We start from the raw sequence: 16640 nt of genomic DNA on the forward strand, positions 1-16640 counted from the left end.
AATTATTGATCGATGGATAAGTGCAAGGTGAGCCTTCTTTTACGTTTGTTCTTGTTTTGCTTTTGAACGCATGCAGTTACAAACACACACCCACACACACGCGCATAACTCACACACACACACACACACACACACACACACACACACACACACACACACACACACCAAATGAACCTGGATGGATTATTGCCCGGTCGTTTGGCCTATTTCAGTGTTTAAAGAGAAAAGAAAGGGAGACAGTGAGCGCGCGAGAAAGCAGTGGAATAAAGTAATCAAAGAAAAGATAAATGACAAAGTCAAAGAAAAAACAGAAACAAGGAACAACATGGAAAATTGCGCGCACGTGTGCGTGCATGTATGTGCGCGCACACGTGTTCAGTGTGTGTGTGTGTGTGTGTGTGTGTTTAACTGTGTGTGTTTAATTGTGTGGGGAGGGAGTGGGGGAGGGGGCAGGCCTGCGGTGTGTCACACTTGTTGTACGTAAGAAGAGCAATGTAAATGCCCACATACTTGTTCTGTTTGGAAGTCAACAGTGTAAACTATTCGCGACTGCTTGACAAAGTAAACGGACCACTTCAACAGCCTGGTTAGTGATGCGTCCAAAGAGGAGAAAGAGGAAGAGGGTGAGAGATAAAGAGGAGGCGGAGGAGGGAGAGGGGGAGGATGAGGAAGAGAAGAAGGGAGGCGATGCGGAAGGGGGGTGAGGTGGGGGAGACACATAAAAAACGTTTGGAATGAGAGGCGGAGGTAGGAGTTCGCCGAGATGGCGCACGACTCCTGAATAGAAACACGTGGAAGCGAGAGAGGAATGCCATTAAACTTGTGTACTCCGTGACTCGAGAAAAAAACAAAAATGACTTTGCCGAGTGAAACCTTAAGTTACAGAGAAAAGTAAGGAACAGCAAAAGAAAGAAAGAAAAAAATGACTAAAGAAAGACATGTAGAGAGATACTGAGATAGACATGATAGGAATAGATGGACGGAGAGAGGGTGTTGAAGGGAGACAGACAAAAGGATGGTGAGTGAGAGAGAGACAGAAAGACAGACAGACAGACAGAAACAGACAGAGACAGGCAGACAAAGAGAGAGTGAGAGAGCTAGAGGGAAAGACAGGGAAACAAAGAAAAAGGGTGAGTGTTATTGTCGAGGATAACAGATAGCATCAGAGTACCCTTTTCTTATCAAGTCCCCGCTGTTTGGTACTGTCGGCACAAAAAAAGCTAAAGCCATCATACATCATGCAGACAAGACAAGACAAGAAAATAGAAGAAAAATTATTCCTTAACGATGGTAATATAAAACATTAGCAAAAAACATGTTTTTTTAGAATCCAGTCCTCGCCTTAAAGAGGGACGAGAACGGGAGAGGGGGAATGGTGATAAAGAGAGAGAGGGGGAAAGTCTTTGGGACCAGGTGTGACTGGGTTTTGGAGAGGAGGAAACACTGATTATCTTTTTAATTCTTATTCTCGTTCTCGTATCCGTCACTGGACATGGCAGACAGAAGACAGAAATAGGGAAAGAAAGAAAAAAAATATCAAAAGGAATACGAAGATCGAAAAAAACAAATCAAATGAAATGGACCAATGAAAGCAATGCAAAAATATATTACAAAGACAATGAGAATGAAGACATTAAAAACACTGCAAATACTCATAAACCCTAGCTGCAACACACACACACACTCTCTCTCTCTCTCTCTCTCTCTCTCTCTCCCATACCATCATCATCACGCCAAACAAATACTCACGATGTGCGGCGGGAAGTGGTGACGCTCCGTCCGCTTCTTCTGGTAACGCCGCTGCAGACGCTGCGCGTCCAACGCGCCGCGGATGTGCAGCGCCGACGCGTCCACACCGGACGTGTGCGACTGCGGTGTGTGCTCGTAGCCGGCGCGCGTGCGCTGCGCGCTCACCGCGCTGCGTATCCCTAAGGCGTCCTTGTCCACCATGGGGGGCGGCGCGCCCCCTGTCTGCCGCACCTGTTGGCTGGACCGCGACACCGCGCCGCTCGACACATCCTGCTGCGCGGCCACCGCGCGTCGAATGCCCAACGCCTCACGGTCCATGCCCGAGCCTCCGATGCGCGGCACGTGCGTGTGGCAGTAGATCTCCGCGTCGCCGCCTTCCACCTGTAACGCCGCGTGCAAGGATGGGTTTTGTTGAGATTTTTGTGTGTGAACAGTGAATGAAAGCACAAGGCAAGACGGAGTTTATTTCATATATGTGCCCTTTGGGGTTAATTGAAACAATAAACACGTGCATTGGTTTTACCACACATCACACAATCAATAAGAGTGTTGTAAAAACCAAACAAGCAACAAATAGCCCATTCCTGTAAACAAACACATGCATAATTTTTATTAGCAATTACGTTTTTCACTAGTCATAAAGACAATTCTTGTCCCCAGCAGTACATACCTCAAGCTGTTGAGAAATAGACTGTGATTGGTCACAGCCTTGGAATGGACATGTACAAAGGGTGACCATTTAACGGTGATCATTTCAAAGCCTCGGCTCACAATCCCCAACCACTCCCTCTCTTCTATCCACCCCGTAACCCCCCGCACCCCCCTCCCCCCACCGCACCCCCACTTCCACCCCTACCCCTACGTGGTTGCTCCAGTAGGAAGTGAGGGTGAGGAACTGGCCGCAGTTCCAAATCCACCTCCACCCCACCACATCCGGACGACCCACTAGCTCCCATCACCCTTATCCCTACAGCTACCCCTACCTGGTTGCTCCAGTAGGTCTTAAGGGTGAGGAACTGGCCGCAAATGAAGCAGCGGAAGCAGGTCTTGTGGAAGACCACGTCGTGCACGGGCCCCATCCGTTCCTGCTGGTACACGTTCACCCCGCACCGCTGACAGCGGCTCCCGGCCCGCCCCGCCCCCAGGGCGTGAGGCGGCAGGAAGAGCGAGGAGAGGCGCTTGAAGCCACGGCTGGCCGCGTCCTCCTCCGACAGGGTCGCCATGATCACCGCCGCTCACCTCTAGTCTGCAATACAGAATGCAAAACACTTTGCTATAGATCTCCAATAAGAGAAATGGGTTTGCGGTATGTAAAAGGTCACCTTGACTGCCGCTCGGCTCTTGTCTGCAATTCAGAATGCAAAATACTTTACTATCTCCAGTAACAGAAACAGGTTTGCGGTCACCGTGATCGCCGCTCGGGTCTCGTCTGCAGTACATAATATGGACATCTCATATGAAATAATCAATTTCCTGTGTAGAACCCCCCCCCCCCCCACACACACACACACACACAAAAACAACCACCACCAAAAAACAATACACAAGAATTACAGTTGTTCAATACGGATACATAAAATGTTATCTTTAAGCAAACCATACATGTATACAATAATTATTGTCACGGTTGGGGAGTTGTGGTGGTGGTGATAACCATCATACTGACTGAAGAGGAAGAGGATGGAGGAAGAGGAAGATGATAGAAGGGGAGGAAGATGATGGAAGAGAAAGGAGGAAGAAGGAGGTAGGATGAAGAGAAAGGAGGCGGAAGAGAAAGGAGGAAGGAGGAGGAAGAGAAAGGAGGAAGGAGAAAAAAGAGGGTAGAAGGAAGAGGAAGGAGGAGGAAGAGAAAGGAGGAAGGAGGAGGAAGGAGGAGGAAGAGAAAGGAGGAAGGAGGAGGAAGGAGGAGGAAGAGAAAGGAGGAAAAGAAAGGAGGAAGGAGGAGGAAGAGAAAGGAGGAAGGAGGAGGAAGAGAAAGGAGGAAGGAGGAGGAAGGAGGAGGAAGGAGGAGGAGGAAAAGAAAGGAGGAAGGAGGAGGAAGAGAAAGGAGGAGGAAGGAGGAGGAAGAGAAAGGAGGAAGGAGGAGGAAGGAGGAGGAAGAGAAAGGAGGAAGGAGGAGGAAGGAGGAGGAAGAGAAAGGAGGAAGGAGGAGGAAGGAGGAGGAAGAGAAAGGAGGAAGGAGGAGGAAGAGAAAGGAGGAAGGAGAAGGAAGAGGATGGAAGGAGGAGGAAGAGAAAGGAGGAAGGAGAAAGAAGAGGATGGAAGGAGGAGGAAGAGAAAGGAGGAAGGAGGAGGAAGAGAATGGAGGAAGGAGAAGGAAGAGGATGGAAGGAGGAGGAAGAGGATGGAAGGAGGAGGAAGAGGATGGAAGGAGGAGGAAGAGAATGGAGGAAGGAGGAGGAAGAGGATGGAAGGAGGAGGAAGAGGATGGAAGGAGGAGGAAGAGAATGGAGGAAGGAGAAGGAAGAGGATGGAAGGAGGAGAAAGAGGATGGAAGGAGAAGGAAGACGATGGAAGGAGAAGGAAGAGGATGGAAGGAGGAGGAAGAGAATGGAGGAAGGAGGAGGAAGAGGATGGAAGGAGGAGAAAGAGGATGGAAGGAGGAGGAAGAGGATGGAAGGAGAAGGAAGGGGATGGAAGGAGGAGGAAGGAGGAAGAAGGAGGAGCAAGAGAAAGGAGGAAGGAGGACGAAGATAATGAAAGAGAGGTAGGAGGAGGGAGGAGGAAGAGGATGGAAGAGAGGGAGGAGGAGGGAGGAGGAAGAGGATGGAAGAGAAAGGAGGAGGGAGGAGAAAGAGGATGGAAGAGAAAGGAGGAGGGAGGAGGAAGAGGATGGAAGAGAGGGAGGAGGAGGGAGGAGGAAGAGGATGGAAGAGAAAGGAGGAGGGAGAAGCATTCACACTAAACCGTAACAATGAATCCGTAAATGTGAGAACAGGTAAATCTGGAGAAAAAAGAAAGATGGATGTGTTCAGCGGGGAAGCCCACGACAAGGAGCTTCACGGGGAGTGGGGGTTCAATCATAAACCGGACCCACATAAAGTTGTGTGAAATAAAAAGGAGCCCTTGACAACACCTTAAGCTGGTAAATCTGCTCCACATCTCTCTCTCTCTCTCACACGCACACACACACACACACACACACACACACACACACACAACCAAACTCACACACTATCAAACACACACACACACACACACACACACACACACACACACACACACCTCAAATCACAATGTTTATAGTCCTGGGAACACACTGCCCACCTCGCTTCCGCAATCCGAAATTCAACATTCCTACGGAAACGATAACTATTCAGAAAGGAAAACCTTTCAGATAGAAATGAATGGAAATAGGGAAGGGCAGAGAAAGGCAAAGAGAAAGTGAATACTTAAAGACTGACACCAAAAAAGGACAAAAGCATGGGCAGGTTGGAATAAAAGATAAAATAAAAATCCTGAGTGATAAACTTCCTATTCCCTACCCCCTCTCTCTCTCTCTCTTTCATGTTCACATATCACACACACACACACACACACACACACACACACACACACACACACACACACACACACACACACACACATGCTTATTCACTTACTCACCCACTCACGAACACAACACTGCCTTGTAAAAATTCAGGTCAACAGCGCACAACATTGAAATCCTACCCTGGACTCAACCACCCACCACTCCTTTCCATTGTCAAGAAGATGAAATATAAGAACAGCTACCTTGCAGTGTATTCAAAACAAACACACAAAAAATACACAGGGGGGGAACAACTATCACTAAGCTATGCTGGGAACAAACACTTCAGAAAGGTGTCCCCACGCAAACCCATTACATCCCACTAGTTCTTTAGAATGGAGCCGCCCACGAAGAAAGAGTAAAATGCTTTAATGGTAAGACATGCAACAATACATACTTCTGTGTGTACAAATGACAAACTGATAAACTGATCACTGACAATCGCCGAACAGCTCGGAATGCACTGTCTCGATTGCAATAACAAAGCATTTAAACTGGTATTGCGACAATCACAAAATGTGATTGTGCGTACGTGCATGCATGCGTGCGTGCGTGCGTGCGTGCGTGCTTGCGTGTGTGTGTGTGTGTGTGTGTGTGTGTGTGTGTGTGTGTGACTATTGATTTACTCCTCCTCCACTGGGCCTTGAGTGACGGCCTAGGTGCCAGTCTATCGGATGAGACAACAAACTGAGGTCCTGTAAGCAACCTGAATTCAGAACATGTAAATGAGCGCGCGGCAACTCGATAGTTATCTTTCTGACACAACCCTCCAAGGGGAAAAATAATCAAGTTTGACAGGCAAACAAAGGTATAATGCGTAGTCAGAAAAAAAATGTGGATGGCGCCGGATTGTGACGATCCCTTAGGAGAGCAACCCGAAAAAGGAATTGCTTATGACTGAGAGGTAATACAATATACATATGCATATATTGTGCAGACTTACAACGAGCTCCCTTGTCTCCAGTCTTTTAATGTGCTCTCATGGCTATACGCGTCAGTCTTCTGCAAATACGCAGCATTTTGTAGACGAGCAAAGACTTTTATTGTCTTCTTCTTCTTCTTCTATTGATACTGGCGAACTGAGTCAGAGGGTCACACAGAGTTGACTTTCCCTAGAGGGGATGAGGGTGATACTGAACACCGGGACCCTTGTTCGGGTTTGGAACGGGGGTGGGGGTAGGTCTGTCATCGATCAATGAAAGCTGCAGCGGTTCTTTTCGATCACGATAAGGAGGGGGTGGGAAGGGAGGTCCTAGTTGTTTCAAGACCCACCCACTCTGTCTCTCCGTGTATCCCTAAACACCTCTCTTTCTGTCTATAGGTCTCTCCCTCCTTGCCTCTATACCCATGTCCCCCCGCCCCCTCCTTTCTCTCTCTCTCTTCCAGAAACATTTCGATACAAATTCAGTTCGTGCTGAATGTCTCACCACGCCTGCCAAAGCAAAAAAAAAAAAAAAAAAAAAAAAAAAAAAAAAAAAGTTTGGTTTAAAAGGCTGTATTGTTCATTTTGCTATTTGGAATACAAGGGGCTGTCTTCATGCATTTTTTCCCGTATCGTTCAGGAAACGTCGACCTATTGAAGGGACCCTTTAAAGCCTTTGAAAGAAAATCCGGGTCTTTCAGCAGGTGCAAGCGGCGTCTCCTCTGGCTTGGGGCCATGCCCTTGGCCTGCCGACAACACGACCTGCCAGCCAAGCTCTTAAGCCGGAATCCAGAAGGCCAGGGCTAGAGAAAGAGACGTGCGACCCAAAGATGAACTGACGCCAGACAGTCAAAAGGGGACCTGAGGACGTGGGAGTGACTCAAGACGCGCTAAGTTTGTTTAGCGTTCAGCATTTCCCCCAAACTCTATGGAACTTGCGTAACCCTAAAAAAAAAAAAAATTCTTAACACCATGCAGACTTAACGCTGCGAAGACGGCATCATGCAACGTGGACAGAAGTTTGGCAGGAAACAGACCATGAGACAGTGTCCTGACTACCTCGCTTGTCGAGCGACGTTGGAATAACCTATTATTATGTGGAAAAGCAAAGGGGCAGAGGCTCTCCTGCTAGGTGGTCCCTTGGGGGCCTGCAGATATTTCAGTTGCTGAGGATGCAAACTGCCACCAAGCGGAGTGTGACTGCGTGCGGGGGACCGGGAGGAAGAGCGTGGAGATGAATGGGGGTGAAGAAACGGAAGAGGGGAGAGGGAGGCAGGCAGCGTCTGGAAAGACATGATTGGACATTTGAACTGATAACTGAAATGAATGAAATAAAGATTACAATCAAGTCACATCTCCTGTGCTTACTGATGCGTGTGCAGCGCAGTGTTTATATTATCTTACCACAGCCTCTTTGTCTCTGTCTCTCCCTCCCTCCATCCATCTTTTGCGTCTTAGAATGAATGACGTATGTTATGAAATAAAAATATTTTAAAAAAAGCTTACACGCTGAAGGGTAAAAAACTTCAAATACACTTTTGTTACAATACGCAATGTTTTACGATTCATCACTTCACCCACTCACTTGCAAAACCTGTGGACCTCTTTACTTGATTGTATCTATTGTACTTTCACACACACACCCATACACACATGCACGCGCGCACACACACACACACACACACACACACACGCACACGCACACGCACACAAACACACACACCGTCACAAGAATACTGATCATTCATACTCGATGGATTGAAATAATCGAACATGACCGACATGCTCTCCTCCCCCAAACCCATGACCACCATCTCTCACCTACACAATCACCCAGTCAAAGAACCAAAATAGAAAAAAAAGGGTAAAAATCACACCGCTCATTGTTGCGTCCTCACGCAATCGGACCCAGGTGGAGACAAAGCAAAACTGATCGTGAATAAAGACTAATGAGATCGTCATTGATCCGAACAGCTGTCACCTGGTGGGCTGGGTACCTACAGACATGTATGTGTATCTGTCGATAGATCTATCTACATGTATATATATATATATATATATATATATATATATATACAACATATATATATGTATGTATGCATGTATGTAGGTATATATATATATATATATATATATATATATATATAGAGAGAGAGAGAGAGAGAGAGAGAGAGAGAGAGAGAGAGAGATAGGTCTACACACACACACACACACACACACACACACACACATCCGTCTAAAAACACTTATTGTGAATAGACGTTAAACTGAGGATAAAACACACACACACACACACACACACACACACACACACACACACACATATATATACATATATATATATATATATATATATATATGTGTTTGTGTGTGTGTGTGTGTATGTGTGTGTGTGTATGTGCGTGTGTGTGTGTGTGTGTGTGTGTGTGTGTGTGTGTGTGTGTGTGTGTCTGTCTGTGCATTGTTCTGTCACCTGGAATAAGCACACCAACCAAATCCATCATGCCAAAACGAAACCAAAACACATCTGAAATCTGTTTTCGTGGATGTCTAGATGTTGACGTGTGGTGTAGTGTAGTGTAGTGTAGTGTAGTGTAGTGTAGTGTAGTGTAGTGTAGTGTAGTGTGGTGTGGTGTGCGTGCGTGCGTGCGTGTGTATGTGTTTGACATATTCCATGTGTCTTGCTTGTAAGTCTTGATTGCAGTGCCCCGTGTTGTTTACCTTTTGTAACAATTTTTCTCAGCATTGATGTTTCTTGTTAGTGTGCTGTTGCCCTATGCTGGGGAGATAGGGCACATTATAAACACCCTTTATCATCATTATTAATCCTACTTTTAAGACATCTTGAGCCATTCAACCTCACCACCAACCTGGGCGTCAGTCAACGAACCAGCCAGCCAAGTACCCCCCGCGCCCCTCCCCCCTCCCCCTCCCACTTCTCTCTCTCTCTCTGACGTCAAGAAGACAGAGGAATGCAGACGACAAACAGGCAAACAAACCAGACAGCTTAAGGTTCTCACACACTATGTTGTGTTCTATCTGATGCCCCGTGTCTCTGATGCACGTTCTGCCTTCTGTTCCGATTCTCTTCTGTCTTCTTTCCCTCATTTCGCCATCCGTTTTTGCTCTCTCTTAAATAAAAAAATAAAAAATAAAAAGATAATCACTGTTGGTATCCGTGAAAACGAACGCTCATCTTCGAGAACTACGAATGTTTTTCTTCTAATAATTGCGGAACTGTGTCCAAAGAACGGTAGACTATTCAAACACGCATGCGTAGTGCACGTTATATCTAAGTGACAAATTCTGGACCGCAAGTCGAGAGAATTTGATGTAGATTTTCCCTACATGGACAGTATGCAAAGTGACGATGCCAGTGCGCATTTCACATGTGCGGTGGCCGAATGGTCAAAAGCGCTGGATTCTCGCCAGAGTTTCCCCAAGTTGGACCCACAGTATTGGTGCACCAGGTGGGTTAAGGGTGGAGATTTTTCCCATCTCCCAGGTCACACACATGTGCACACCTGCTAGCGCCAAAACCCCCTTCGAGTGTATCTGCATGCAGAAGATCGAACACGCGCGTTAAAGATGCTGTAACCCATGTCAGTGTTCGGTGGGTTATGTAAACAATAAACATACCCAGCATGCATATATCCCCGTAAACGGAGTATAGCTGCCTTAATCGTTGTGTAAAACCGTCATACATGTAAAAAAAGAAACAAAAAATCCCTCGTACATGTATACAAGTGAACGCGAGCACAAAGAGGGTCTTTGCAACGTCATTCACTGACAAACTTCTTCAGATAAAATGTTGCTCCGTTTCCAACACATACAACTTTCGGTGGGACAATCAATCATTTCTGATGGTGGACAATAATAAGATTTTGAAATTTATGTGTATGTACTGGTAACGATTCACATCTCCATCCCCGGCATTTTTGGTTTTCGTGGTGGTGTGCAGCAGGAATCATACGTGAGCTTCTTTTTTCGATTTACAGTATGTGATGTAGTATATATATATATATATATATATATATATATATATATATATATATATATTGCAAAGAGACATGTCATAAGAGATAATGACTGCTGCCACAAAGTAACAAATGCCAATACATCACCACATCACAGAACATACTCAAGGTGCAAAAATAAATAAATAAATAAATAAATAAAAATCCCAGTTTCCTTTTTTTCAGCATTGACAATTGTTGTGTATCATAGTCACCATACGCCATTACGTGTGGGGGACCGACAGGAGATAAAGTTTCCAGCCTACAGTTTGAATCCATGACATTGCGTGAGCCACTGTATGGCTGGAGTGTTTGTGTAAGCCAGTCGTGATCGTGGTAATCAGCTCGTCTGGTAGTTAGTGCCATTTAGGGCTTTTTTTTTGTGTAAGTCCCTACCCACAGCTGGGGTGGTGTGGTCGAAAGGGTTTGATAGCCTCTCTGTGGAAGTAGTACGTGTCGAGCACTTTAGACACACGCTGAGCGACATTGTAGGTTTGCCTTGAACAAATATTGTGGTCTTCGGTTATGATGTGTTTTGTGCGGAAAGGTGTGGTGTCGGGTGGAGTGGGGTTCTGCTCTGTTTTATTGTGTTGTATTGCATTGTGCTGTTCTGTATTGCGCTGTACCGTCGGACGGAGGGACACACACACACACACACATACACACACGCGCGCACACACATGCACGCGCGCAGATCACACACATACACACACACACACACACACACATATATATATATATATATATATATAATATTATAGATAGATAGATAGATAGATAGATAGATAGATAGACAGACCCATAAACAGATACACACACACACACACACACACACACACACCGATAGACGGATTGGTGGGTAATTATATAGCATAAATCATGTAACGATGGACAGACAGATGACCACAGCATTGTTCACATACTCGTTTCCTTCAAAATCCCCAAAGAGAGGGTATGAAAATTTACATGGTTCTATAATCACTAGTTGTATGCGAAAATTCGTTTTTGTTTTTGGGTGATACCTTGAAATTTGCGTCCAGGGCTCGGCACAGAAAAGGTGGGTCCAATACTTTCCTTCCTCCGTTTCAACTTTCTCCAACCAAATTCAGGTACCCATTCACACTAAAATCATTGTAAAGTGCTTTTTTTCCAAGGACACAACACCATGCCGAAACAACTAAACAACTGAACTGGCCCCTGCATGCATTTGAGGGGATGCAACCGTCCACCCACCCATCTCACACACAGATCGTTACTAATCCACTCAAAACAGGGGACTGGGGCTATCGTGATGAGATTCTTATAGAACTGTACAGTTTCCTTGAAAATGACTAAATGTTTGCTTTAACCAGGTTCTAAAAGGAATTATGAACTGGAAACAGAATTGGTTAGACACAAGCATTTCAAGGAAAAACAGAACATGCCAAGTCTGTGACATGAATGAATTAGGTGTTATGGTACGTTTTATTTTGATTGTCAGTATATTCTGAAAACGAATTTAAAACTTTTGTATGAAAAAAATTTAAACATGTACAAATTATCTTCTATTGCGTAATCTCATGGGTAAAAAATACATGTTTTGTTGAAATTGGCTCAATTATAAAGTTGGAGAAATCTTTTCAATTTGTGTTTGCATTATAACCGTAACAGACCTACGCTAAATTGCTTGTTTTCTGTGCTACTTTCATCAAGTTTTCGTTTTTACACCAACCTGGACAAAGGTATAAACAGTTCAAGCTAGCTACAAACGGGCGTGATTACGTATGCTTGATGAAGCGTGCGCGCGCGTGTCATAATTATGTGTGTTACAAAGATACTGTGACAGAAGCTTTCAACATGTCCAATCCGTTTATTCATTTATTTATTCATTTATGGCGCACCGCGACTGCCATACACACAAACTGTTCAATGCCAGAGGAGAAGAACAGACAGAACGAACGCTTTTCATAGACAGTAATTACGTGTGTAACGAAGGGTGACTGCTCTTTGTTTTTATGCCGGGTTGGGATGGCTGGTTTGGTTCGGTTCGTAGCTTCGGTTTGTTAATGGAATATAATCACATACTTTCTGTGTGTATGACACGTCATCGTCGTCGACGTCGTCGTCGACGTCGTAGTAGTAGTAATAGTAGTTAGTAGAATAGTTGTTGCAGAAGTAGTAGAAGCAGTAGAAGCAGCAGCACAGTACGTGTAGCAGTAGTAGTAGTAACTGTTGTTGTATGTTGTTGAAGATAAAATATGGTAGTTGTTGAAGATACGGTAGTTGTTGAAGCATTCAATGTCACGTCTTCCCACTTTGAGATCTCTATCTTATGTGTTCTTCACGGTATAAGCCTGTGCGCGCTTTTTGAGGACTGTGTGTGTGTGTGTGTGTGTGTGTGTGTGTGTGTGTGTGAATGACTCGAGTGCAATGTGTTTACATGTGTGTGCGTAAAACTGCGTGCGTTTTTCACACACACACACACACACACACACTACCACCTGCCACCCATCCTATCCACGCAGGTCTTGTCAAGAGGAACCTATATATACAACAAAGCCTCCACCAACCTCCAACACCCCTACTACCCATCAACCCGACCCCTACCATCACACTCTTTACACCCGAACTCAGCACACCCTTCTTTTCACCCTCCCTCTCTATTTCCCCCATAAAGCCATGGTTTTTCCGAGTCCTTTCGTTCAACATTAGCACGGTGGCCATGTGTCAGTCCACACTTCGCTGGGTCGCATACGTTACCCCCTCCACACCATACACTGTAAGGCCTGTAGGCCTGAAGTTAAAGCAAGAAAATTGCTTCGGGGAATGCGATACGCCATGTGACTCACACAAAGCCCGCCTGTTTCCATAAACAATAATGTAGACAAAACAACAACCACGACAAAATCTCAATTAAAGAAAGAAAAGAAATGAATCAGTGTTTAGGCTAAATCCACATATGTCGGCGAGAAAAATATATCCCTTGCTGAAGGTTCTCTCAAATACATTTGTAAAGATGTACGGTTTGTGTTGGGGCGTGCAGTCATCAGACGTAATTTGATATCGGGAATTCATGACAGTGCGCTGCTGACGACCAAATAATGCACGTTGTACGCTGGCGATTCAAAAGTCGTGAGCGCGTCAGTTAACGTCCGCTCACCCAAAAACTGACAATGAGAACACACACACACACACAAACACACACACACACACATGAGCACACGTAACAGTGCACACGCACACACTGGCAATCAGATGCGGACATGGACGAATGCGCACAAAACGCCAGTGTGCATCCTTTATACTCCCTATTACCCCCTCCCCCATCTCTCTCTATTTCTTTCTTTCTCTCTCCCTCGCGCGCACACACACACACACACACACACACACACACACACACACACACAAACGTGTGTGTGTACGCAAGGACAGAGGTACAAACAGAATACATGTCAAAGCGACTGATTGAAGCAAGCAAGTGACGACAAAAATGGAGAGACAGACAGAGAAAGAGAGAGGCAGAGAGAGAGAGAGAGAGAGAGAGACGCAAGGTGGAATGTGCCACACTATTTGTAAGAGTCGGTCAGCGTTCCCCAGGCCTTCTAATGTTACAAAAACAATTTATAAAACCTGGACCACAGAACACTGCGAATGGAACAAGGTTGTGAGGGGGCAACGAGAACCTTATCACCCGTGCGATAACACCAGGGCGTTTGGGGCGCTGAGGGAACCCCACACATGTCACTCAAAAGTAGGCCTTGAAATCATGTAAAACCGGCACTGATTCCCAGGATTTCCCGCATGACTCGCCAGACGAATAGTCAGGATATCATCGCTCTTCAAACAGCCAGGACTGTATACCCAGGAACGCCAGATGGACCTCACACCCGGACAGACATCCAGGAATCCCCCCACTCCCCCCTCAACAACGAAACCTTCACAAGACCCAAGACACCAGCACTGAACAGCTTGATCCTTAAGGCTAAAACAAATCGTTTTTTGAACTCAACTTTCCAATCAATTTCGAGGCAAATGTTTCAGTAACCTTTGGTATAAGAGGAAACCCCACACCCCTGGCGCACACACACACACACACACACGTTATATATTGTACATCACACACACACACACACACACACACACACACACACACACACACACACACTTTTCGATTCTATACTCTAGAGACACTGAGAGAGGGACAGACAGACAGACAGAGGCAGGCATGCAGGCAGACACAGTCAGACAGACAGAAGAATACCTTTCCGTTTCTATGTTCGTAACTGATGAAAACTGGTTTGGAGAAAGACAGACAAGACACATACAGAGAAAGAGTGAGAGAGGCGGATAGACAGGCAGACAAACACACAGGCAAGGTGGTGTGTGTGTATGTGTGTGTGTGTGTTTGTGTGTGTGTGTAGAGTGTGTGTGTGTGTGTGTGTGTGTGTGTGTGTGTGTGTGTGTGTGTGTATGTATGTTGGAATGGGAGGGGATAAGGGCAAGAAACGAAAGCTGGCCTACCTATACAATTTCTCCTTGAATAAGCACTTGACCAGCGAAGCGTCGAAGTGGGAAGAACGAGTCTCCACAGGCGTGCACTCTTAGTTTGATACGTACTCCAAACAATAACAACGCACACCACACAGGCACACACACTTGGTCCGCTCCACGAGCCGACACGCGATCGAAAAAGCCGTTTTGTGTCAACCGGCGCTACACACACAACTCGGGTTGATTCTTCTTTCTTAGCACAACAGCTAATTCCAAAAATAATCACAGCTAAAATTTGCCTCCGTATTGATTTATCCGGATGAAGGATTAAACTGAATTATAGGGGCAGCTTCACAATCCGTCTTGACTTCTGAATCGGAGCCTGAATGTTGAAAGCCCGCAGCAGACGTGAAAATCGCAGACGTCAATAAAATGTCTCATTTTTCATTCTACCGATTTCCCTTCAACGTAGTTCACCATCCTGGTCAAATGACACATGAGCCATGAATGTGGATGTTCCAGGTTCTACCAGTTCCCCCATTTGTTTTTATTTTCAGCTCTCAGACAATACGAACCAAGTTTTCTTTCGAATGTTGTGGCAAAGCCAGTTTCCCCAGTTCAGCAACTTTAAGCTCTCTGCGTCAAACTGGCTCAGTTGCAAAACATCGTTGACTAGAGAAGCTGATTATTTCACAGGGACAATAGCCGGGGGGAGGAGAATAGGGGAGGAGAAGATTTTTCTAACACAACACGACCACCTCTGGGAATGTCACTGGCTTGTAGTGCGTTGTAAACCAACCCATTGTTGATGCCGGCTTCTTGGTTCGACAGTTGGAAAGGTGGGGGAAAAAAATCCTCCAGCGACAGATTCGCGTCGAAGACTTACAGCTCTCACATTTTCACCCTAGTTTTTCGTTGAGCAGAAGAGACAGGATTGTTGTTTTTTGACACCGAATCTCGCTTCCAGGGGTGTTTCAACTGTGTGCGACCGTCCAGCTTCACATGTAGGACTGTTCAGCATGTGTTCAACCAGTGCGGGCTGTCCCCACTCTGAAGCAAGATAAAACAGCTTTTTCAGCTCGGTGAGTTTTCGGCCGTGGCGACGATTATCGGTGTGTCACATGTCAACCGACACTGCTTTCCCGTGCTGAAGTGGGTGATAGGAAAAGCACATCTTCACTGTCTATCAATTTGTGTGTGTGTGTGTGTGTGTGTGTGTGTGTGTGTGTGTGTGTGTGTGTGTGGTACATGTAAATAACTTTGCATGCGTGTCTTATAAACCTTGTTAAGGTATAATTGACATTGAAATTGATTCTGATTCTGATTCACACACACACACACACACACACACACAATCATTTTGTTTTGCATTTTGTGTGTGGTACATGTAAATAACTTTGCATGCGTGTCTTGTAAACCTTTTCAAGGTTTAATTGCCATTAAAATTGATTCTGCTTCTCATTCTGATCCTGAGTCACACATGCACACACACACACACACACACACACACACACACACACTGGAAACGCGGTGGTAGGGGTTGACAGGTTTCAGAGCATTGTCACCACTGAAAACCAGCCAGCAACCTTTTGAACGGCACACGCAAATCTCGGATCATTCCTCAGCCAGCACGCCATTCCTCCTGCCCCGTCCCCTCCCTGTCGTGTGAATGGATCCGGCTGGCTGAGGTGTGGGCGTGATCCATTGCTGTTCCGTGGGGGTTGACAGACGTTGGAGTGGTTCGTTGACGAAAGAGAACAGGTCTGGCTCGGAAGGATGTGTTTTTCTAATTGCTGTCTGTTCTTCCGTCCCCTCCTCTGTCTGTTCGTCTCAAATATATATATATGTGTGTGTGTGTGTGTGTGTGTGTGTGTGTGTGTGTGTGTATCCCCCTCTTCCATTTTTTATCTCCCTCCAGTCACCATCGGTCTTCAGCTTTTCGCAACATTAC

At 45.7% G+C, this 16640-nt stretch overlaps 1 protein-coding gene across 1 annotated transcript in view; it reads right to left on the reverse strand.

Annotated features, from left to right (window-relative positions):
* Positions 1 to 15722, reverse strand: part of LOC143294874 (hillarin-like) — a 53071-nt gene extending 37349 nt beyond the window's left edge. The window contains exons 1-3 of the mRNA XM_076606393.1: positions 14720 to 15722; positions 2733 to 2995; positions 1750 to 2130 (exon numbers count right to left, since the gene is read on the reverse strand). Of these exons, the coding sequence (XP_076462508.1) occupies positions 1750 to 2130; positions 2733 to 2972 (621 nt within the window). The 5' untranslated portion in view covers positions 2973 to 2995; positions 14720 to 15722. The remainder of the gene's footprint in view (positions 1 to 1749; positions 2131 to 2732; positions 2996 to 14719) is intronic.
* Between the last annotated feature and the right edge of the window lie 918 nt (positions 15723 to 16640).

This window comes from Babylonia areolata, chromosome 20 (genome assembly GCF_041734735.1).
Source record: "Babylonia areolata isolate BAREFJ2019XMU chromosome 20, ASM4173473v1, whole genome shotgun sequence".
Lineage (NCBI taxonomy): Eukaryota > Metazoa > Mollusca > Gastropoda > Neogastropoda > Buccinidae > Babylonia > Babylonia areolata.